Here is a 26366-nt window from a genome sequence, read left to right on the forward strand (position 1 = left end):
TACCTCTGGTTTGGCCCAGTCAATCCAAAGGGGCAAATACTACTCAAAGAATCGTGTAATCCTTAGGATCGACTGTGCCGCTCGGTCGAGTTGGCTTGATGCTCTGGACATTGCCATAACGTATCCCACAATGCAAATGAGGCCATTTTGGCAGGTTAGAAAACTTGTCGCTAATTTCAGGAAACACCACACAATGGTCGACAGTTGTTGTGTGCATCTGGGTGCCACAACAACTGGGAGCAAAAGAAGGGGGCGAGCATTCTACAGCCTACCAAAAGTAGAATCAATGAAGTCATATCGCCGGGGTTGCAGTGAGTGAGCGCCCCATCCGATGCGCCCGTTCTACAGCGCCACGCCGGTAGCAGCCACCATTGCGGGGGGCCCGTAACCTAAACTTTGCTAGCCTTTGTGGGATCGCAAGGACTCACCAGTGCATCTGCCGTCGGGATAGTTGAAAAAGCACTCCTGGTGCATCTGTGATTTTCCAACCTGTCCACTCATTATGTACCTTTTATCAAAGCGAGATGTGAATTCATTTGGACAGCATGTTGACTAGTGATAAACTGTCGCCGTGGCGGTCCTGTCAGATTGCCTGCGTAAACAAATACACGCGGGAACCAGCCACGTGATGTCTGGAGTCCGTCGTATGGGTGTGTGATTGGTCCGTAGATCACGCAGACGTGATTGACTGATAAACGTCAAAATAAGGTGGAATTTAATGCCCTCCGATAGGCCCGTTGGCAGGTGCCGTATATAGATGCCGTAGAGCAGGCTTTTTCTGGGTGACTGGCAGAAAGATCAACAAGTGGCAGAATAGTCTGAAATTATTAAGACTTTTAAGAAACTAAATGCAGCCACGGCGCTGCACAGAATTACCTGTGGGTTGGTTAACTCATGCCAAGAATGTAAAGTGCTTGACAGAAAAATCCCGATTTTTTTTTTTTTTAAATAGGCCCTAGAGTACGGTAAGCGAAGTCGGTGGTAAAGATGCTTGCCTCATCTTTTATCTTTCACCATTTCATTAAATGCACCGTCTGACAGTATCAAAGGAGGCCCTAAATAATAAAAAGCTAACATAAAATGTAATTGAATCTTCCTGGTCGAGATGACAGGATGTAAAATGTAATTTTTCAGAGAATTAGGGCAGGGAATTATGGGAAGATGTTTGCATGGACTGGATCACAACGTGGCAACGCGTCATCACCGCCTGTACAATAGAATGTGCATGACTAATACGATTAGGCAGAATCCCATTTGGAAATCAGATGTTCCCCCTCAAACCCCCCACCCCCCTTTTTTTTTTTTTTTAGAAGGGGGTTGTTGCATTAATGCAGAGGAGCAAGTGCCTTGGTTGGGGGGGGGTGGGGTTGAACCATTTTGTGTTTGTGTGTGTATAGGGAGGGTATTCTTTTCAAGCATGGGTCTAGACGCTCATTGCAGTCTTCCCATCGCGGATTTCACCTGCCTTGCAGAGCGCTCGCCCACCCCCTTCCCCCACCACACATGCGCTTTTGAGACCACCCTTTGCTCCACACAGCCCCCCTCCTCCTCCGCACTACCCCCCCCCCCCCCCCCCCCTCACCACCTCCTCCACTAGGGACCAAGCAAGGCTTTTCAGCACTTGCCTCGGCAGCAAGCAATGGACAGCACCACAAAGACGGATGCTTGATAGAGAGCTGACAGCATTCCCGGGAACCGCCACCACTACTCGGACAGCATTTTGTGGACTAAACCATTTGGTGTAAACAACTTGAAGACGCCAAAACACAAAGAGGCTTCTTATCCGCTGCTTTAAAACACAACAAACACGATGGAAGAAGACATGGATGAGGGGCAGACCCAGAAGGGTGAGTCGTGACTCAATGTTGATAATAAATGTCGACTTTTTTTTTTTTTTTTTTTTTTTTTTTACAAACAAACAGTCAGAGGAGGAGCAGCTGTTTGCTGACTTCTTTTGTGCGTTGAGTGGGAGCACTCGACTGGAGTGTGCACGTCTGCGTATGTTGTGTTTGGGTCGTCAGAGGGGTGTGAGCCGAGGGGGTGGGGGTGGTTTAGGGGGCTGCACTGAACTGCCTTTGTTTGCTTGATGAGGCTTCAACGTATGTACGGCCAAGCCTCCATCCACATTTTAATCCATCAGAGGGCAACCAATTCTTACTCTGTATAAAATATATACAGTGGTGCCTTGAGTTTATTTCATATCATGAACAAGCTTGTAACTCATTTTACTCATATATCAAATCAATTTTCCTCATTGAATTAAAATGGCATTGAGCCATTCCAACCACCCCAGAAAAAACACCAAATATGACACAAGAACAAGACTATCATATAAAAAAAAAACATTGTATCATTTAAAAAAAACTTAAAATAACTATAAATGAATAAACTAGTTTTATATGGTATAATTACACTGCACACTGATGTATTCATGTGTTGGATGTTTGACTTTAAGAGGCGTGGCCTAGTGAGTGACAGGGTTGGTGAGCTTTATGTGCATATGACCATCTGGGTGTGTGTTGTGGCTTTCCTTGCCCACACACGAGGGCATAACAGCACCTTGATTGCTCCCTTTTTCCTCACTTCACTCTAGCGACAGTGTATCCCAAATTTGCTTGTACCTCATAATTTTGTCTTGCAACACGCAGCAAAAAATGGACTTAGCAAAGGCTCGAACCTGATTAATGAAGACATTGGGGCACTCACAAGTCAAAGTACCAATGCATATTCTTAATAGGGGTGTCCCGATCCGATATTGATCAGCCAACGGTGCAATATTAGCCCAAAAAAACGTATCGGATTATATCGGTCTACATCCAAAATTTCCAATATTAGCAATAATATTCAAGCTGTCCATTCCAGACGCCGTTCTCACCAAATGCATTCAGTATATAAAAGCATGTATCATTCCTGTTGATATCGTATCGATATCTGTATCGGAAAGTACTCAAGGCTGAAACATCGGTGTCATATCGGAAGTGAAAAAGTTGTATTGGGGTACCCCTACTTATCATTATTATTATTCCTCCTTTTGGTCCAATTTATGGCTTTAGATGATGTTGGCAAAAAACAACATCTTTTTAGCATCTTTCATCTATTTAGGATATCTGCTCCTGAATGGGCGATATTGTCGATGGCTAATTAAAAAAAAAAAAATCGCGGGGAACCACTGAGTGACTTTGGAGGAGTCAAATCATCAAATACATGGTTGGGTTAAGCTTCAGATTTTTTCATTCCATATTCATTTTTAGGTTCGTATGATCATCGACAGTAAAGTTATGAAGCCCAATCTTCACCAGCATAATCCACCTATATTTTGTGAGGCATGGATAAAAGCTGTCGCAGATTTTTGCGGCCTTAACATGCCTGAAAAACTGCCCGTTTTTGCAAAAATGTGTATCATGGTGGAAATTTATTTGAGGGCTGTGAAACATTCAGTATCGCCATCTGGAAAGTTCGCCTCCACACTAGTTTGACCAATACAGGAAAAAACTGGGTGGGCCACCATAACAGTCCAAGGATCCATGCCCAGTTGAATAGGAAGACAACCACTTTAGTTTGGAGACTTCTCTGTCTCGCAGTTTATCAAAATCATACGAGAGAGTTTGCCCCAAATCAGTCCCAATTGGAAGCTGGTAATCTGGACAGACTGACGTCTTTTTGCATGATGTCTGATGTGACAGCTTCTGCGCTTCAACCTGTACTATTTGGGTTTGGGTTTTTGTACTATTTTAAAAACCTCCATTCAGGTCCTTGATGGAAAATATGAGCTGTTGCCATGGAGCTGGCCAACAGTAGTCATTACCACCATCATCATCATCATCATCAGCTCCTCACACACGACATGTCACCAGAAGGTGGAAAGGAAAGCACAAAGTATACAACGAGTATAATCGGAACTAGAAAGTCATACACGGCCACCATGTAACCGGGCATCGTCTGGATTTTCTCTCTTACTGCGATAGGCAAGTCAAAGAAAGCTCTGCTTGGCTCTCTTGCTTGTCATGATTCTTAAGTGTGTGCTGAGGCCTCGCACTGCTATTCAGCAAAAGCCTTTGCCTCCAACACAAATGCTCATTGGACCAAAAGAAGCATCCATGCAAGCCGCTCGTGCGCTTCTAAAAGTCACGTCCATTCTTTTCTTTTTTTTTTTTGGGTGGCAACACATCCCTTTTCTTAAAGCTCTTCTATTGGATCTGCTGAGATCTGTACTTCTGCAGATTTCATGTTCACAAGCAGTGGCGGGAAGTAATGTAAAAATACTTTGTTACACTCTTTCCGGTACCAGTACATTACTTGAATAGCAGACGACTGCTTTAGTCTTGTTTTAATCAAATGTTACTTCAACTTGACAAAATAACGAGAAAATGAACAAACAAACTTCGGGTGCGCGATTTGGTCGGTCGGTATCGGCACTGATTTCCTTCATTTTGGGGGGGAATCGGCGATCGGCCGATCCCTTAAAATAAAACCAATCTTGTCTAGTGATCTCATCTCCACCAGCAGAGGTCTGAAAAAGTCAGCCACAGTCCTCTTCTGCTCTGAGATGACTAATAGTCTTTTCATTTTTATTTAGAGGACTACTTCATGCGCTGTTAAAACAACCCATTTGTATTGTTTCATGGTTTTTTTTTCAATGTTTTACAATAAAACAAGATTGGAACATTGAAGGTGTATGCTGTTGATCACGAAAATAAAATTGGGATTGGCAAAAACCAGGATCGTCATGTTGAGCTTTTTAAGGACTGGGGATCGGTGATCAGTGCACGCTTAGAACAAAGTAATGATTGAGCAAACTAACTAACAAGCAAACCAAATTACGAGATAGAGAGGGAACTAATGAAGAAACGCACAAGTTAGAGTATAGAGGCAATAATGAGTAAAAAGAATGAACAAGTGAACAAAAGCAACTGAGCAAACAAAAACAAATTTGTTAGCTAATGAGCAAACACGAGAGATCGAACTAATGCACAAACAAAATCAGAAGGTGAACAAACGAAAGAACCAGTGATTAAGCGAACAAATGGATGAGTGAGCAAAACTAACTTGAAAACAAACAGATGAGTGACAAAATGTACTTAGGACTGAGAGAAGGAAATAACTGAGGGAAGAACCACCAAATGATCCAACATATGAACGAGCAAGCAAACTAACACATGAAAAATCAATCAAAACAGTGACTGAATAAATGACTCGGCAAGTGAATTAACCAATGAAATTGAATGAAAGTGAACAAACTAAATGAGTGAGTGAATGAACAAAGAAATGAGTCAACCAGGGTTCCAATAGTTTGGGATTTTTTCCATTATAGTTTCTGCTTTGAAATTTGAAATTCAGTTAGTTTGAAGTAGGGTTTTGTTCCTTTATTTAGAGCAGTAATGTATTTAGTAGTTTTTGTTTGAGAAAATGCTTCATTTTAGTTTGATTTTTTTAAAATAAAGTAAATGGAGTTTTACAAGATATAAAACAAAAATGCATTCACAAAAATGTTGTTTTTTTTTCAAATTTTGTTTTAGTTAACTATGCACAATAAATTTTGTAGAGTGCATGTCACAAAATGCGTGGAGGAGGACCCAAAGGCAGGAGGCAAAAATGAAGTGCAATATAAGGTATTTAATTAAAAGAAAACAAAAAGGCCACAAGCACTGTAATGATTCCAAAAGAAGGATAACAAAAAGAAACTAAAGAAGGACTAGGATAGGACTTGGATTCACAGACTGACGACCATTGACAAACGACCACAAACCAACCAGGACTGAAAGAAAGCGGGGAACTAAACACAGACAAGTTGACGATACAACGAGGAACACCTGGACAAGACACAGAGGGTAGGAGGGAGTTGATTGGCTAACACCAGGGACCAGGATGACAAGCACAGGTGGACTCAGTAACCTAACGAGGGACAGACAAAGGGACACAAGGAAAAACATGAAACTAATGTCTAAGGAAACTAAGTAAAATACTCAGCGTAAAATTCCCAAAGTAAATTTTACGCTGAATATTACTCTCAAATTTTACTGTTTACTGGGACCAAATATAGTCTTTTTAGAGTAAAATGTACTGTCATAGTCTGTCTTTTGAGTTTGGCTTTTGACTTTAAGACGTAAAATGTAATTTATGAATTTAAATGAAAGTGAGAGTGTGAACTAACTAACAAAAGAATGAGCAAGCAAGCGAACGACAAAGAAATGAGCGTACCTATTTGTATTGAAATTGCATTGTGCATTTCAGTATTTGAAAGACTTGCATTCCTACAAGCTACCCGTTGGAGTTGATGAGTCACATGCAGCAGGTGGACATTTTGCCCACTCAGCTGCCAAGCAAACGTGTCGCGACTTTGCGCTAGAACGCACACACAGCTCAACACGAGCACATAGCGAGCTGATTTAGATTCATTGATCACATGACAGTGAGAATAATGTGAAAATAAACAGGGGGAGCTTTGACACTTTGTTTAAGGTGACACAGACTATTATTCAGCCCAATGGAAAAAGTGAGAATTGAACACCTGTTAGTGTCCACCGAGCCAAGAATCTTCCCTGCAAGACTCCACTTGCCCTTCTGTTCATCATTCATATTTAATTACACATCTTCCACCTTGCAATCCTGTTAGAGCGCAGACTTCCACCAAAGCCGAATGATCTTAAACATTTACAGTATGCCCGACGAGTTCAACATCAATTAAGTGACAAGTGCGTGTGTGACCAAACTAACAAGCCAGTGAACTAACAAACAAATGGGTGGGTGGGCGATTGGGGCGATAACACAAATAATAAAAGCAAAGTGTTCACAAAGGGTGATGTCATTTATAAATCAACTCTCAGATCATTTAAATGGGGACGGCTACAGTTGTAATTTCTACTTCACAGCTTTAACACTTTATTTTGTATATTTTTTTACTGCAGTCACTTTTTGACTTGTTTGTAAGTTCCTCAGTATCATGAGCACCCTTTGCTGATTGGCTAGCAGACATCAGAGGGATCCAGTATTCATTTTGACTCAAGTTACTAAATGTGGTTCCTTGGCTTTTTAAAAGGCTTTGGTTGCCAAGACAAACGGACAAACAATGAACTAAAGCCAACAAACGATTTGAAGTAAAGAGATTTGATTTACTTGCTTTAATGCATATTATCTCCCGTGACAATCAGCTTTTAGTAGCTGGAATTGCGATAGTTACGATGCTGTCAAACTAGAAAGAAGTGGGGCGGGCGTTTTCCCTGTGCTTTCCTATAGTTAACGTGCAACCCCCCACCCCTCCCATGAGGCAACCGTGTTTTTCAGCTACCACCTCCTCTTTCTCTTCCTCCTTGCATGTTTAATCAACCACTATGGTCGCCATGACGACAGCAGCGCCAAATCTGCGCCGGGGCCTTGAGAGCCGTGACCCACTTAGTGTACGTCAACAAATTCAGTGGGACAATAAAGTGAGTGAGACGCATTAGGCGCATAGCACGGCTCCCCTCGGGGCATAAAAGCTTCGCACAGCCTTCGTTGCTTTTCGTTTTCTTTTCGTTTCTCTTCTCGTCTTCCTGTGAGTGATGGCGGAATCTCAGCGTGACTGCTGAGGGGTTTATTTATTAATACATTTTGTCAGAGTCACTCCAGGATCTACTGGTAAAGGCTAAATGTGACATATATGAGTTCAATTCAGTGCATCACAATCAATGGGAATGAATGACACTTAATTGAATGCAACCCCGTCGAGCCTTTTAGGGCGTGGCCTTGCCCCCACTTCCCTTTTTGCCATTGAAAACAAGATAGGAGCGATCGATAACGCCACGGATGGTTGCTTTGTGGTTCATGTTGAAATTGTTATTTCTCCTGCTAGTTGATTTCATTGAATTTTGTGAGTGTAGCAGGATAGGGGTAAAATACTACTAGATTGTTTAGTGGAATGGATATGCATACCTTTCTATATAAAAGTATGTATTTTTCTGTAAGGTACCCTAACATCCAAAAGTTTGGAGTCACTTAGAAATCCTCATTTTCAAAAGAAAAGCATCATAGTGTGTGTGTGTGTGTGTGTGTGTGTGTGAGGGTGGGTGTGCGTGTGTGTGTAGATACAGCATCTGACAAGACTGAGTACACCCCTCACATTTTAAAAATAGTGTATTCTCTTTTAATGGGAAGACTGGCGCTGAAGAACAAACACTTTGCTAATGTCAACTAGTCAGTGTTCAGCTTGTATAATAGTATAAATGAGCTGCCCCACCCAATAACTCAACACACAGCTATTAATGTCTAAACCTTGAGTAACAAAAGTGGGGAGTGAACTTAGAGGTGTTCACACGTTTGTTGCCTGGCTCAGAGGATGTAATGTACCACAAAAGATTAAATTATCCGAAGTTGTAAAATACCTTCAAACATGTGAATGACATTGCTTGACATCAGATGCATACCTTAAAAAACGTTTACCTGAGAACAATTGAGAATGTCTGTTATCATTAATATTGACAAATGATTCATTAATTAACCTCAATTGTCTCATGTTTCCTTCAAAGGATGTGGTTTAACGCACAGATTTATCCAAGGATAACCTTAACACTCACAATAACGCTGATTGGATCAGTGTGTGTGTGTGTGTGTGTGTGTCCCTTTTGCCTGTCGGACATGACACTGACAGATGGAGGAGAAGTGGGAGGTGGGAGGGGTCTTGGGAGGGGGTCATCCTCTCTCTGTATTAGCGCAAAGCCGTCTGTTTGACTGGAGTGTTGTGCTATGTTATGTTTGGAGTTGTAGCAGTGTAACAGTATGCCAAAAGTCCCGGTTGGGTGCGTCCCTTGGTTTTTATGTCACGGTTTGGTTCGCATAATGAAGTATAGAGGGTAGAACAAAAGTTTCATTTCATTGTGTGAACGCTGAAAGCACACAAGCATTCATTCTATATACTTTCACAGTTTTCACCCAAACCTTCCCCAGTCATTTAGGCTTACAATTCTTTTTCTAAGTTCAAAATGTTCAGCTCATTCAGTTCGCCTTGCCAATTTCACCTGCGCAAAAACTTCACAGTCACAGAATTCTACATTCTTCACCCAAAAATGACCCATTCATTGCCAATGACACATTCAACAATTTGCTTCCGTTCTACGTTCAAAATGTTCAGCTCATTCAATTAAATTTGAGAACAATTTTAAACGTTTCCACAACTCCTCCGTACCAAAAATTCCACATTTTTCACCCTCATATTGAACAATTTTCCTGCGATTGTTGACTGGTGACCAATTCACAGTGGACCCCGTCTCTTACCCGAAGACAGCTGGGATAAGTTCCTGCATGGTTGACCCGAGTGAGGATAAGCGGTTCAGAAAATGGATGGATGGATGGATATTGCACAGGTTCACCAATATAATTCCAACCAATCCCATATCATTAAGTAATCATTCCATGTCATTCAATAGCTTTCAGTATTATTCAATATCAATCCAAATTTTTCACCAACAGCGATTGAAACACGGTTTTCCACATTTTCATCAATATCATTCTAAATCGTTCCACATAATTGAATATGACCAACGGACTCCTGAGGGGCTAAATGACGGACTTAATTCACAGACAAGTTCAATTCGGTTCGTCACGAAAAATGACGGACTGACGAATGACGGAGAGGTACCCAGGCCGCTGACGGTTGACGGACCAGCAACATTTTGTAAAATGCCCACCTCTGTTGATTATAATTCCATATCATTAATACCATTCCACAATCTTCACCAAAATCATTTCACAGTGTTCCGCCTCATTTGATATCATTCTACATGTTTCTGTAGTTTTTCGTTCAGCATTTCAGCATTCACGCACAATTTCCCCAGAAAGTGCATTTTCTGGCGGATTTTCCTTCCTGATGTCCTACTTCCATCCTTCCCTCAAATCTGTTTTTCATTCATGCATCCTTACTTGCTTCTTTTCCTCAGTTTCAGTCACGTTTCTTCCTTCCTTCTCTAAATCCTTCCTTCTGTTCTTTTCCTTCCAATACATTTGTTTTTATTCATGCTTCCTTCCTTCCTTCGTTTCAACCTACTTTTCTGCCTTCCTTCGTTACATGATTCCTTCTGTCCTTCCTCCCTTTCCTCAGTCACACCTGTGTGTTTATGGATCTTTACATCCTTTCTACCATTTCTTAAACCTGCTGGTCTGCCTTCCTTCCTTCCACCTTATATGTAACTGTTTTTCCCTTCCTCTCTTCCTACCATCCTCCATTTGTTGTCCCTTCCTTTCTTGCTAAATTTCTTCTTTCATTTGTTCCTTCTCCCTTCCTTCCTTTTCCTCCCTCCCTGCCTCCCTTATTTCTTGAAATCAGGCCCACTCTTTATTTTGCATCCGCCCTTCCTTTGCTGGAAGCTCTTTCTACCTTTCTTGCATTTTTCTCCATTCCCTCAGAAAGAATTGAAAAAAACCCCTTCAAAACAAGTCATAAGTCAGTCATAGATTGTGCTAACCCCCCAAGCCGAATGACATTTCTCCTTGCCAGACTCCTCATTAAGCAGATGAGCTTCTTCTGCGCTCCTTCAGGTAACGTCATTCCCAACATGAATAATAAATGTGGGATGCTGTGTGCTCGGCAGCGCTGTCTAAAATGATAGATTCCGCTCGCCATTTTATGCTGCTGCATAGCCACGGCTGTCGAGCATCAGTAGACTGTTGACAACGTGACACTGTTGCCATCCATTTTTGACAATACTGTAGTGCAACGAGAAGCTTTAAACTCTCTGTGAGGTCATAAACTCATGACAGTGAAGTCTTATTGGGCACATAAAGTCTTATTGGGCTTGTTCTGGCCCAGGCTAAAAGGTTATTCATCGACCGGTCTTTGGTGGTACATCACAGTGGTGACAGTTTTGCTGCGCCTGACACCTTCAACTTGCATGGTGTTATACCTTATGTCTTCTGCAGACATACCTCATTTTGGAATTACTAGAGCCCAGCGGTAGTCTTAGTATTGCACAGAGGTCCCATTCTTTAATCTGGCCGCCGTGCTTTGAAACGATCATAAGACGTGTAATGTGTTTTTTTGCCTTAACAGTTTTGGCAGTTTTTGCCATATTTTCTACTTCTAATTCTACTTTTTTTTAATGAAACGTATTGAGTCATTCCAAATGCATTTTCTATTAATGTATTCATTTAACAAGTTTTAAATTGAATCTGATTTAATCCTTGTATGGTGTTCGGTCTGTGGGACCCGTGTTCAGTTTCAAAAAAAAAAAAAAACAAGTGATGATGTGATCTAACAAAGGTAAAGGGAAAATATTAACAATGTTTGCTGCTGCAATTGGGATGTAGGAAACGTTTTAACAGAAAATTATTTGATTGTGTTGTTTTGAAAACTCAAAACTCTAGTGGGTCCATCAGACCCATCAACACTGGCTGAGGAACAAAAATACAAACACCACACAAAGGTTAAACTAATAAACAATCTTATTTCTAAAAGAGAGAGAGAGAGGGAGAGAAAGAGGCTTATTATTATTCTTACATACTTGACTAATAGACTGACTAACTGCCTATCCAACAGACTAATTGATTAACCAACCGACAAACTGATTAAACTGAAGACTAATTGAACAACTAAACGACTAACCTGCTACCTGACTGACCAATTGACAAACTGACCAACAGAAGAATTGACAAACAAACCAAAAATCTGACTAATGGACTAATAAATAGTACATGACTGGCTTCCTAACTAACCGACTCATTTACCAACTCACCAAATTAACCAATTGACTCGCTAACTACTCTAGTAACTGACGAGCCGACCAACTAACTTACCAATTGACAAACTAACGAACAGACTGCTTGACAAACAAACCAAATGACTAATTGATGAACTACATAACCAGTTAATGAGCTAACTAACTAACTACCGGATGACTTGAATATACTGACTAACTAGCTGCCTGCCTAAATAATTACTCCAAGTGACAGGTTGATTAACTTTCTAACGAACTAATAATGTTGGCACATTGCTCTTTAATTTTCCCCAAATATTTTTTTTTCTTCCTGCACATGATCATTGCCATCATGTACAGTATGCGAGTGCTATTATTCTGTAATGAGCATTGACGAAGGCCAGACAAGTCGACATCACCTCTGGTCATTTCCTGTCATTAATGATAGAAAGTATTATTGATCAATATTACATGAAATTGACTCGATATTTAGAACTCGTGCTCGGCTGACAGATTTGGTAACGCTCTCTGGGTGCAAATTAGAATAGAAGCTGTAGTTTTGGAGTTATTGTAATGTCAAACATTTTTCCTGGAGAAAAGTCTAAAAATAATGCAACCAGAAAAGACGCATCCAACACACAGTGCGGCCCAACAACGGAGGCGCTACAGTAGAGTAGGCGCGCATGCAGATAATCCGGGCCAACCTGGAGCTGGTCCAACAGCGGCTACTTGATATTCTGCTCATACTCACGGCAGAATTAGGGGCGACGGGTTGAGAAAAAAAAAAAGGGGGGGAGGAGTGGGATGATCACAAAGACGACTTTATAAAAAAAGAGACGCCGAGAGCAGGAATGCTTGACTGACAATGCGGGAATCTTTCAAACAGTGAGAATTAGGACAACATTTGTATTCCGCGTATCGATCCCACTGGGGAAGCGTCCGGAGTCAATAAGGCGGCTTTGTTCATTCATTGCTGCGCACTGATAATAGACCCCGAGAGCTGATAACGTCTTGCACAAGAAATAAACCCCACCAATGCATTAACCTGACAAACAGTCCGTATGCCAACGCTTCCTTCTAACCGCCAAAATGGAAACACTTGCTTTTTTTCTTCACAAAATTGAAAACAGACATGAAAAAGAATAAACAAACCGGCGGTAGACTGGGTATGTTTCAATCGCATTGTTCTAAGCTACAAACAAAACAAGACAGATTGTTGTTTTGGGGCGTGCTGGTGAACAGCTTCACAGTTGCCACCTACAAGTAAAAAACAATCATCAAAGCAGCAATGGCAGCCCACAGGGCTGTTTGTAAGGTTCCGAGCGAAACCGGAAATGATGGGATCCCACAAATCCAAACCGACAAGAAATGAATAACAAAAAAATGTATTTACAGAAAAAACAAATCACTACCGACTAAAGTACAAATCAAAACGCAGGCAAACTTCCTGGGAAAGATTTGGTGGAAATACAAAAGACGCTTGCACATAAGGCAACAAAAAGAATCAACAACGCAAAATCACCTGTCACAACGGGACCAGGGAAACTCCAATTAGCAAAAATAAACCAAAATGCCGTATGAAACAACTAACACAAAATTCCGATACCCGACAAAAACACGCGAACCAAATTACTAGAAGCAAGATCTTGGCAGGTCAAGAACATACACTTGGTGCAATGACGGCAAGCAAGGTGAATACTCTGACACTGAGCCTTCGACGCCGCAGTCCTTTAAAAGCCCCTGATTAGTGATGCAGAACAGGTGCGGTGCCGAAGGACACGCCCCCCAATCAACCTCCTGACAGGAACACAAAACACAATCATGACACTGTTGGAGTGTTGCATTTATAACACTGGAACAATTTTTGTGGCGTTTTTTTCTCTCTCACGTCACGTTTTTGAGCTGTAGGATCCCCATTTTCTTAAAAATTATGAAATAAATGCGTAATGTGTGATGTTAGTTGATGTCGGGGTACTTCAATTGTGTTCCAAGTTCCAAGTTGGAGCAGTGTTTTTTTTCTGAATCAGAGGTTGTACGTTTTTGGTGCACACCATGAGATCTGGTGTTTCTTGACAGTATCAGCAACTACTGGCCGGGAATGCTAACTACAGCAATTTCAGGTCTGTGTATTTGGGATTGTTTGGACAATGTCGTCAACTACAAGCGAAAATCACAGTCTGCAGATAATTGATGACCGAGCCTTCACATCCTTTTTTCGAGACAAATCTTCCAAAGGGCTTTTCAAAAGTCAGACACCATGCTCCATCCACATTAGATGACATAGACCAAAACAAAAAAATGTTTGACAATTTAGAATCAGCCACCTGTTTAGAACGTTTGTTTCAGTTTGGGACTCATTTAAGTTAATTCTAAATTTGTATATAATTTATATATGATTTGAGTTCTTTGAGTTTTTCGTGTGTCCTATTATGATGGCCATGTCCATCTAATGACATTTTGATCGGTGGGATTGGTGTTGGGATCTAGTTTTTTAAGGCTTTACGAGATCCCTCGAAATAATCATCAAATTTGACCCCACGCCTCCATTTATCGTGGCCAATCTGTCTCGAGTACCGGCACCTCAGACCAAAACAACCAAAGTCACGTTCATTTTCAAGCATGGATCACTTGGTAATGTGCCCTGTTATGGTCGATATTTCCACCCAATTTATTTTTTATTGGTGAAACTTGTGTCAGTGACCCATTCTGTTACAACATTTCGAAGATTGTTGAAGTGACATTTTGAGACCATGTTCCAAACACATCCTACAAAGTACAAGCCCTGAAATTCCCCCAAAATGACAGCTTTAAACTAAAGTGGCCAACTTCCTGTTCAATTTTGGGCATGGATCCTTGAGATGTGAGATTTTTTTGTGCATCCAATTGCAATAGTCATGTCCATCCGGTTTTGTGTATATCGGTGAAACCGGTGTCAGTGGCTATTTTCTATTTTTTTTGGGCAAACTTTTCAGGGGCTACTACTGAGTTAGTTTTGGGGGCTCAGGCTCTCAGAATTCCAATTGCCACGTACCCGTACCCTCACGTTTTAGCAGACTCCCCCCAGGTGCTATAAGAGGGCAGATTGAGTGCTTAGCCACGCTCACAACTCGACCCCCATACTCCAGGAAAGCCTTGGCAGAGAAGAAACATGGGGTCAAAGGTCTGGGGTCGCAATGTCAATCTCAAGTAATGGTATCAAACGTCAGGTTGTTCAGTGAGGGTTCAAGAAAAACCAAACAAATTGAAGGCACAAAGCCAGAATGCGAGAGAATAAGTGAGGCTGGCTGGTGAATGGTGTGTGGCTTTAAATACTCGCGATCGTAGGAGAATACACTTGTCGGCACTCATATATCAGGCACAAAATGAACTGTGGCCTACTTTCCCCGTCCACTTGATGGATTTTTTCTGTTGTGCATGGGCGCCTGCCGACAGAGCTTTAAATTTGAGAGATTGTAAATGGCCAAATCGTGTTTTACTGTCGAGTGAAGCTGCAGCATCAGTTGTTCTTTTAGTCCCTGTGGACTGACCGCCTTTTTGTTTTTGGATGTATTTAGGGTGCCTGGAGTGCTGCATCAAATGCCTGGGCGGGATCCCCTACCCGTCGCTCATCGCCACCATCTTGCTGTACGCCGGCGTGGCTCTGTTTTGCGGATGCGGCCACGAGGCTCTTTCCGGAACAGTCACTATCCTGCAGAATTACTTTGAGGTGGTGCGCAGCCCCGTGGACGCGCTGGACGTCTTCACCATGTGAGTACAGAAAGGCGTCACCTTCGGAACATCTTAGGAAGGGGAACTGCCTTGCATTCTGTAAATATAAACAGCACGCGATAAGCTTTCGAAGGCATATCAACCTTACTAACTTGTTTGAAATGACATCACACAACTAGTGTCATTAAAAAAAAAAAAACACTCTCCCGGCTTCTTTATATGGGGCTATACTAGCATAACAAATGGTACTATGAGTGCTATTAGTCTTCTTACGGCACAATTCATACTGTTCAAACTGTTACTTTTGAATGTGTCTGCATCCTTTGTTTCTTAATTATACACCGTATTGATGTTACACGACAGGTGTCAAAATTAATCGATGAATCGGCAACTAATCGATCATCAAATTAGTGGACTATTTTGATAGTATAGTAATCGTTTTGAGACAATGTTTAACTTAAATTGTGCAAGTCCTCTGATTTCGCCTCTCAGCAAATATTGTCTGATTTCTGTTGTCCTTAACGGAAGCAGACTTATTAATGTTAGCGTTTAATAGCAATAAGACAGTTGCAAACATCTCACTCACTCTTGTGTGATATTGCTTGATTGTTGTTTAGTTGTACCAAATAAACAGCAAATATTTGGTTAATAAACAGCAATCTGGAAAAATGAGTTTTTCAATAAAGTTTAATGCAAAATACATTTGTATCCCATTATTTAATTAATCAATGGAGTAATTGCTAAAATAATTGATTCTAAAAGTATTGAATAGCAACATCCCTGTTACACTTTTCCTAAACAGAAGAGAACTATTGATCTCACACTTTCCTTAAAAAGAAGACAAACTGTTACTGTCGCACTAAAAGCAAGACCGCTAATGCTACTCTTTCTTCAAAACAAGACAAACTTTCCTAAAAAGAGGTTTACTCACTCAAAACATTCTTATGGGCGTGGCTGACATGACAGTAACGATCAAGCCTTATACTTACTCTGCTTGGCAACAAGTGAGAACTGAAGCATTTGGTGCATTCAATTTGATTTGATTTGAATCGGAATTCGCCCGAAATGTCTGCTTCAAACCAAATTGGACAACATCCTGTTCATTTTTGGGCATTTTCCATTCATTTTTGACAGGGGCAATTTTTTGCTCATTTTAAGGACCAAGCGCTTAAGTATTAGGTTATAATTTTAATGCATACAGTAATAATTTCCTAGTATATGTGCAATTTATCATATTAACAAAATCATAAAAGGAGAGTGTACTTTTCCTGGTATGAAAGCATAATACAAGTGAGTATACATAAGACTGAGTTGGTGGGACCTGTGTATGTTTTTTAACATTTTTTGGGGGGTTTTATTTTTAGGATTGACATCATCAAGTACGTGATCTACGGCGTGGCTTCGGCCTTCTTCGTCTATGGCATCCTGCTGATGGTGGAGGGCTTCTTCACCAGCGGGGCCATCAAAGACCTCTACGGAGACTTCAAGATCACAACCTGCGGACGCTGCGTCAGCGCTTGGGTGGGTAAATAAGCCCTGTTTTAGCCTCAAAAGTGTCAAATATGTAATATTGCGTATTGTCATAATTAAATAAGAATACATTCTCATGTTAACTTTGTATTACTTAATTTAATTATGGCAAATTAACAAATTATTTTTAACATTTAAAAAAGTTATTTCAAATATTTAATACTTTTTATGTATGTGTAAAATTGTTTATTTTCCTGTTTTATTTTTATTTTTCACATCATTTAACTTATTTAATGAGATACCATTTTTAGGAAATTATTCATAGCAAATCAATTAAACAACTATGAATTCATTTTCAAAATTAATCATTTAAAATGTATACTTAATGTAATTATGATCAATTAACAACACGTTTCCTTTCTACACTAAATTAATCAGCAAGTTGTTTAATGAAGAATGAATAGAAATAAAAATAAAAATGAATTATTAACCAAAATAAAAATCAGTTTTATGAGAAATAAGTACAAACAAACATGAATTATTTACAATAAATTAAAAAAACAAAAAATGATCAATGATCAAATGAAATAAATGATAAAAAGGAAATCATGTTTATTTACAATAAATCAATAAACCAACTATTTCAAGGTGCCATGCCACAACTGTTATTATTATTATTTTAAAAATAATCTTTGCTGTCCTTTTCTGGGGTACGCAAGATAATTTGGGTTGGAAATGTCCACAATGGCATTTTCCAAACTATTTTCTTGGGTCTTAAATGCCTGGCACGTAAGACAGTTGACTTTCTCATTGTAAAACATCCAAAGCAAAACATAAAAAGATCCGTTCACGCCCTCCCTCCCAACAAACCCAAGACAGATATCCACTAGTACATCAGCACTCACTCACACACCCACACAAAGTGCACAACCTGATAAAATGTGTTAAAAAGACATGATAAGGCACAGAGAAACCATATGAGGAAAGGGTACCCAAGGGGAGCTCATCCGCGCTGAGGGGAATGACAGCCCGCGGCCACAGGGGCGCCACCACCACAGAGACCCCCAGCCCGGATTAGACAGGCGGACCCCACACAAAGTGTAGAGGCCGCCGGCCACCCGGACCAAAGGAGTCCCTGTGATGACAGCCCCCGTGGGAAGGGCAGCCACCCCTCCCTCAACGTGGAGGCCCCCCCTGAGGAAGCACTGGAGCTAAAAGCTGACAACAGCAGAGAGCAAGAAAACTAAAAGACAGAACAGTAGTATAGTCTAAGAACTAAAATCAGTAAGATAAGATAAACATAATCTTCAATCAAAAGAAAATATACATTATTTAAAAGTTGTTAAAAGCCAATCTAAAAAAGTGTGTCTTGAGTTTCCTCTTAAAAATATCAACAGTCTCTGCAGACCTGACGTCCTCTGGCAGGCTATTCCAAAGGTGAGGAGCAAAATGGCTGAATGCAGCGTCGCCATGCATTTTGGTCCTCACCCTTGGAATAATTAAAAGGCCAGCGCCAGAGGACCTCAGGATCCGCGAGGGTTGGTATGATAAAAGTAAATCAGATAAATAAGATGGCCCAAGACCATTAACACATTTATAAACTAATAAAAATACCTTAAAATCGATCCTGAAACACACGGGGAGCCAATGCAGCAATTTTAAAACTAGCGTAATGTGCTCCCGCCCTCTGGTTCTCGTCAGCACCCGAGCGGCTGAATTCTGCAGTAGTTGCAATGGTGAAATGCTCTTTTTCGGGAGGCCAGAGAGCAGGGCATTACAGTAATCTAAACGACAGGAAATAAAAGCATGCATCAGCACTTCCATGTTAGCCTGAGAGAGAAACTGGCGGACTCTAGCGATATTCTTAAGGTGATAAAAAACAATCTTGGTTACATTTTTAATATGAGGAATAAAACTGAGCTCTGAGTCAAAAATGACGCCAAGGTTCTTCACACAATGTGAGGGATTAAAACGTAGTTTTGGTAAAAGTTTCTCTCGCTGACCTTCAGGACCAATAACTAAAACCTCAGTTTTGTCCTAATTGAGCTGTAGGAAATTATCTGCCATCCATAACTTGATACCTAAAATGCAATTTAAAAGGGTATTAATAATCTTATTTACAATTAGTCAATCATCCAATTACGTAATGATATAAATGAAAATAAAACATATTTTAATGAACCAATTTTAGTGGGAAAAATGCAAATATGAGAGTACTCTAGATCATGTGAATTCTCAGTGGGTCATACTTTGCTCAGGCTCATGTGGCCACTTACAGCACGTTGTTTCCATAAAATGTACAAATCAGCGCTCATAATGTTGCTAATGTTCAGATCCACAAGAAAATGAGCAAAAATGAACAAAGTAACGCCATGTTGGAATTAAATGCGTTCTGGCTCTATAATTACATTGCGGCCCAAATCATTCAATTACCAGGACGTGACAAGAATGAAAACTGTCGTATCGAGGAGCCGGCACGTAACGAGATTAGATCAACTGTGAAATTAGATTGTCAATCTGCAGCAGTTTGCGTGGGAGGCGGAGGAAGTCACCAGGACTTGTGCTCAATGGCCAATCCGTTTTTTTTCTTTGTTTCTTTTAAGGTGTCACAGTTAGAGCTGATGTCAAATGTACCTCATTGCACTAATGCTAAGAAACGTTATTGCGCAAAAGATATTTCGATACTTCATTCATCCCATGTGCGAAATTCATCATTACATTTTATTATAAACATGATTCTTTCATCACGGTGACTAATTTCTCGGCCGTTCCAAAATATCAGACTTTTTCCACAACAACATCAAAGAAACGCAATGACTTGGTATGATTGTCACGGTGTAGCGCTTCAAAATGATTGTCTTTGGGTAACGACACTATTAGCTATGCTGAGAACTGCCACTAGGGGGCATATTTGATTTCTATGGTATTTAATAATGTCCAGTTAACTATTTGCGGTTCATGCTTCACAAATTCACGCTTTTGCTTCTTTTTTTTCATTGGAACGTATTCTCAGTTGCTTTGGAAAAACACGTTTTTTTTTGTACTATTTCGGAACCACACGAATATACCACAAGATGACGCCAAAGCCCTAGCTAATAGCAAAGTAGTAATTGGTATCAAGGAAGTATGTTCAAGTGATACATCTTGATTGTTCTGAGGGTTAACTCTATTAGGAGGCAATATTGGCTTCGGTGAAAGACTGCCAATTTTTGGTGCAAAGAATTTGAATATTTCCATCCTTGATTGTCATAGAAGCTATTGCATTGTTTCAGTTCATCATGCTGACGTACATCTTCATGCTGGCCTGGCTTGGCGTGACGGCGTTTACCTCCCTGCCCGTCTTCATCTACTTCAACATCTGGAGCATTTGCCAAAATGCCACCGTGCTGGAGGGCACCACGCTCTGCCTGGACCCGCGCCAATACGGTAGGGATGGCCAATCCCGTCCAAACGTTAAATGGTTCATTTAGCTAGTTCTTGGGAATTAGTCGCACGGTTCTCGCATTTATTAGCTGCAAGGTGCTCAACCTGCCGTTATCAAATAAGAGCCTCGTTTGTAGTACAATCATGTATTTCAATTACATTGCAGGTATCGTGGCTATCAGCGAAGCAAAGACGGTGTGTGCTGGATCCGAGAAGTTCTACAAGATGTGCGAATCCAATGAGGTGAGCTTGGAAGATTGTCACATAATTAGAAGGCAGCGGGTTACTAGAAAAATGCATGTTATACTGCAGGTGCTAGAAAAATGACCACCAAATATCTTACAACAATACATCAAAAAGATGGTTTTAGGTAGCTTTACAGTCAGTTACACTGGTGCTATTGTACAACAAAAAGATTTAGTATGATCTATACTTTTTTGCTCCCATGGGTGTTTTTTTACGGGGTGGCGGGGGCGGCTTGAGCTAACAAATGTAGTTCCCGATATATCTGTCATTTTGCCACTGACACATCAAAGAAGAGCAATGGCGTGGTGATTATGTCATGTCTATTAAAATGAAGACTCAAATATGAACACAGAGGAATATGATTTCATTTTCACACTTCCCTTTTCAGCTTTTGACAACAAGATTGCAAAGTAAAGCAAAGCGCATAGACAAAAAGAATCAACGACTGCTGTTTTTTGGGTTTTGTTTTTGCTCCAGCTGGACATGACATTCCACCTGTTCATCTGCGCCCTCGCCGGAGCAGGAGCCGCCGTCATCGCTATGGTGAGACGCCACTTGAACACCATGAATTGCGCAATCATGCAATCGTGCGGCCATCCATCTAAAGACTGTATAGCGCTCATCCTCATATAGGGTCAAGGTGCACCTGGAGTCTGTCCCAGCTGACTTTGGGCAAATTGCAGGGTCACTGCTGACTTTTGTCAAGACAAGCAGACTATTGATTATCGTTCAAACGCAGGGGACAAACAACAATTCACACCGGCGGACAATTTAGAGTCTAAACTTTAGAGTCTTCAGTCATGTTTTTGCAATGTGGGAGGAAGTCAGAGTAGCAAGAGATGACCCACACTGGAATAACATGCAACCTCCCGCAGGAGATTCAAACCCAGAACCTCGTGACTGCAAAGCAGACATGGTCATCACTTTAACACTATGCTGCTCTGACGCAGAAACAAAGCCATCGAAACCATCTTGAGTTTGAGGTCGATCTTTCCAATCATAATTATTAGAACGTCAGTCATAGGTAACCGTTGTGCTGATTTGAATTTTTTTCATCCATTTTTTTTTTTTTTTAATGACGGTAACTATGGAGCAAACCCCTTTGTTGTGGCTGGTGTGCAGTTTAGGGCAGCAGACAACCGTTAATCTGCGAGAAGGCATTTTTGCGCAGTGAAACGACGCCGTTTGTCTGCCTCCCTCTCCTCCCTTCTTTCGGCGGGGGCCTGGCATGTCACGGCGTCGTCATGGAAACAGTGAGAAGAAAGGAGACGGTGGTTTGATGGTCTCAAACGCGCCCGCTATATACAGTTATTTCCAAGGAGCTATTTTAACGGAAGGGGAAAGTTGATGATGATGTTTCAAATATTAGGAATCCAATTTCCTAGAGAGGAAATTAGTAATCATAGATTACACTTGCTGAAAAACATCATCATTATGTAATTTATTATCTGAAGGCGAACACAGTTAATTAAATGCAATTAATGTAACGTCTATTTACTCAGTTGCCAAACAAAAGCAATTCCCCAAATATGAAAACAGTGTATATGTAAATCGACTGTCTGTTAAATGACAGTCACTGCAGTTCAATAATTCACTCTGTACGGCGTTGCTGTGGAAACGAGTCCCAAGAATACAGCCGGCATCATGCTGCCACCTGCTGGATAGTGGTGGAAGCTCACGAAAAAAGTTTCAACAAGCATGATCAGTGCATTTTAGGTTAATTCTTAAGTTTCTTTATGTAGAGCTTGCAAAATGAGTCAATCGTTGTTGCTGGTTTTTTTCACATTTTTTATGTGGTATTGTGTCATTGTGTCAAGTCCATCCATGTGCACAGATATGCTAAATTTGTGCTGGGCACCAAAATAGGGCCCTTAGTTTTTATTTCAATTTGACTTTTGTATTTTAAATTCAATTAGTTTTCAGCCGTTTTTAGAGTGGGCTTGTTAGTTTTTATTCATTTTTATTACTTTTTTAATGCTTCACTTTGTTTTTTTTAATTCTTTTAAGTATTCTTTTTTTTGTCCAATCATTATTTGTGGCGAGCAAGATAAAATAAAGGTCACTAAGTATAATAAAGTAAAGTCAACTACAATTCCCAAACGACTATTTGATCTTTCTTCTGTACGGCCGCACAGTAATCCTGAAACAAATACGTATAAAACAAACCCTGCAAGCTCATGTATGAAATGAATCGACAATGATGAAAGTGAAGGACAGTTTTGCTGTAATTATAGTTGTTAGTTTTATAAACATAAAGTGTATTTTCAGTTTTCGTTTTGTTTCCTAAAAAGCACTGTCGCTTTTTTTTTTACATTCCCGCTACCTTGTGGAAAGAAGACTTTTACAATCACTGGAATCATCAAAATAATCTCTTCAGGACAGCCAATAATCGATTATCAGTCATTTAAAACAGTTAATTGGTAGAAAATCGACATCGGGCTGTTTTCCCATCCTGAAATCACGGGTTTTTCTATTTCTGCCGTTTCCCTCCAGATCCACTACTTGATGGTGCTGTCGGCCAACTGGGCCTACGTGAAGGACGCGTGCCGGATGCAAAAGTACGAGGACATCAAGTCCAAGGAGGAGCAGGAGCTTCACGACATCCACTCCACTCGCTCCAAGGAACGGCTCAATGCTTATACATAAAACGCAAAGTTTGGCCACTCCCAGGGTGGGAGGGGGGAGGTACTTTCTCGCCACCTCCACTGTCACTGGTGCGTCACATGACAATGTGGTTTGGGCGAGGGTCCGCCTCAGCAGCAAACAGCATTTCAGCTAAAAAAAAAAAAAAAAAAAAAAAAAAAAAAAAAAAAGAAGCCCCTTTACCTCTCTCGTGGATGGTGTTTGTTATCATTCTGGCAGTTGTTGAAATATGAGAAGTTGTCTCTTGTCGAGTAGTAGCTGTAGTGTAGTTTGTAGAATCACCAGTAGCACTAGTAGTAGATTTTAAAGCTGTTGCTTATGAAATAAATTATTTTGCTAAGCCTTTTTTTGTCACCCTCTTCACCCTCCTGTTATGTTTCTTCAGGGGTCAATGTGACCCGCTACATATTGAAGCATTAAACTGTTCAATAGGGGGTTAATATACCATAAATAGAAAACTATGAGATACAATAGAAAGAAACTATCAATATTGTTATGTTTGTTTCATTGGAATACCAAAAATGTTCATGGGTCAATGTGACCCACGATATGTTCGGTCATAAAAAAAAAAAAAAAAAGCTATAAAAAACGAAAATCACGACAATAGGGCCAGCAAAAGAAGTTTTATTATTAATTATCTGCATTTTTTAAATATTTTCTTAGATTTCTTTCTTAACTTTGAACAGTTCAATGTGATCCGCATGCATATTTAACCAGCAAACAAATGTATGAAATTGAAAAATATAAAAACAATACACAAAAAGAGGGAAAAAGTGTTCTGTTTTTTTTTTTTTATCTTTCTGATACGTTTGTGTTTATGAAAAACCATGTACAGCATTTTCATGGGTCAATGCGACCCATTGCTTGTATAAATACTAATTTAAAAATAAAAATCCGGCCAGCAGAATACATTTTATTTTGTTTTTGCTTTTTTTGTTTTGTTTGTTTTTGTTGTTTTTACACAGATTTTCAAACATTCCAATGAGTCAATTTGGCTTGCAATATAACAGGAGGTTTAAGATATTTCTTGTTGAATTTTAGGGTGAGACAATTTATTTTTGCTTCACGAGGAGGTCAACAGGGGCTTCAAAAAAGGTTCTCAAGCACATTTCTCATCTCATGTGTGATATTGATGTACTGTATGTGAACGACTGATTTATTATGACAAAAAAAATCATACAGTAAAACGTTTGCCAGGGATTAAAACCACTAATCACAATACAGTAGCTACTTTATATTTTAAGAAAAAAAAATAGCGACACAACAATAAATACCAAAATCTATCACTGACTTGCTAGGTGTGCCAAGCCTGTTGAACAGGGAAATTATTTTTGGACTGATATATATTAATGGGATTAAATTTGCCAGAAAGGGATCATATACGTATCTCTGAACTGTGAATGATTCCATTGTCACTAAAGCACATGCTCTCATAAGACACTGTTATGATTATGACTGATAATGTTGTTGTTTGAATAAATGTCGTTTTTTTCTGCAGACTCTGCACTGTACATAGTGATATATCAAAGCATTCCAATATGTGGATAAGTACCGCAACTTGAGTTATGGGAGAATAAGAATGTTGGTCCACTTAAAGGAGACATTTGTGCAATTTTGTCACACTTTAAAACAGTTCCCAGATGTCTTCAAAATGCTTTCTGACATTCATCGATTCAAATCCAGAAGGCATTACAGCACATTTTGCTATCTATTTTGTCACACTCTGATTGGTATTACTCGGTTTTAAGGGGGACCAAGGCATGGGAAAGATAAATTTGTGAGGGCGCAATTATGAAAATTAGCCAAATTGAGATGCAGACTCAGATACGCGTATTCAGAATTGAGCTGGTTATCAGACTAATGCTGTGGACCCCATTTGCTAATGCTAATATGTGCTAAGATTGCAGCTCTGCTTACCTTTTGGCCATCTGACATGATTCCTTGTGGTCCGGTGGGGGGGACTCTGGCCGTCGCTCAAAAATGGCAGCCTAGTTGTCAAATTGTGAAACCCTGTGTGGAGGCAGGATTATGTAAATTAGCTGTGCTGTTATGTCGTAATCTGGGAAAATTCAGAACGGCTCACTTGCAGACAGATTTTTGTATCAAACCAAATTGAACTACCGATTAATTTTACACTTGATGGGTGAGCATTCACTGGAGAGACCAAAAAATGTGCTCACAAAAAATGTAAAAGTCTTCTTTCCACAATATGTCTTCTTTAAGTGTTCTTGACAGAAAACAATGATGGTCTGAGAAAAAGAGGCCTGACATCTGATTGGTTGTTGAAAAAAAACCAAAAAAAAAACCCCAATAATGTCAGTTTTCATTTGGTATCTATTTTCTGTGCTCCAAGTTGGAAAACTGTAATGTTAGTAAAGACTGTGATTTTAGATGTTATTCGTGGCATGGACATGCATTCATATACAGTAGTCGGATTGACTCAAAAAGTTACTTTTATCCTATCTTTTTTTTTTTTTAGTTAATTCATTTTGACACTTTTTGCCTGTCTTGCTGGACCAGCCCTTTTGTTTTAACGTGCAGTACTAAAACCTTCCATATAATGATGCTTCATGCTACTGAAATAGAGACGTAGTTGTTTGAGTTGTGATTTAGTTTGTGATGAGGAACCGTCCTAAAGCTTAATACGTGTACTGACATTGCTTACTATGTAATGACCCCGCTCTCTCTTTCTCTTATCAGCTTTCTCCTTGTGTTTTGTCTTTTTGTACTTTCACTACTGATGCTTCGTAGCAGGCTTGAAATTAAAAAAAGGGGGCTGGGGGAGGTAGGATTTGTTTAGTATACATCCATGTGCCAACATCTTGAAGTGGCTTATTTGACCTGTATGATCAAATTTGCTCTCGTAAATAAAATTCACTTGTGTACTTGAGGTGATGGCCCTTTTAAATTGAGCAATTACATTGTGAACCATCAGATGTCCCTATTTCCTCCGTTACACTGCAAATGCAGAGGGTTTTAGGCAAAATAAGCATCAAAAACTAATCTTGAAGAATTGCAGAGGTTTTTTTTACTTTGTGAGAAAGATCAAAATGATCAGCAAATTTAACGGCAAGCTCCATTCATATAAAATGTTACAGGCAAAAAAGTTTCACCAATTTGTGTTGTCCATCTGTCTCGGCATGTGTTTCCATTTGGGGCTCGTTTGGGCAAATTCCCTAATCGGAGTTTGTCAAAGTACGAGCCATGGAAAATCAA

General features: G+C 40.1%; 1 protein-coding gene across 1 annotated transcript; it reads left to right on the top strand.

Moving 5' to 3' along the window:
- Window positions 1-1585: 1585 nt before the first annotated feature.
- On the top strand, window positions 1586-26040 carry gpm6aa (glycoprotein M6Aa). The gene is made up of 7 exons (XM_086022252.1): window positions 1586-1847; window positions 15215-15407; window positions 16733-16889; window positions 20111-20264; window positions 20428-20504; window positions 20985-21050; window positions 23001-26040. The coding sequence occupies exons 1-7, from the start codon at window positions 1811-1813 to the stop codon at window positions 23151-23153; spliced, it is 837 nt and encodes a 278-aa protein (XP_085878378.1). The 5' UTR covers window positions 1586-1810; the 3' UTR covers window positions 23154-26040.
- Window positions 26041-26366: the final 326 nt, after the last annotated feature.

This window comes from Filicampus tigris, chromosome 2 (genome assembly GCF_054856515.1).
Source record: "Filicampus tigris isolate MCC_2025a chromosome 2, RoL_Ftig_1.0, whole genome shotgun sequence".
In the NCBI taxonomy this organism is placed as follows: Eukaryota; Metazoa; Chordata; class Actinopteri; order Syngnathiformes; family Syngnathidae; genus Filicampus; species Filicampus tigris.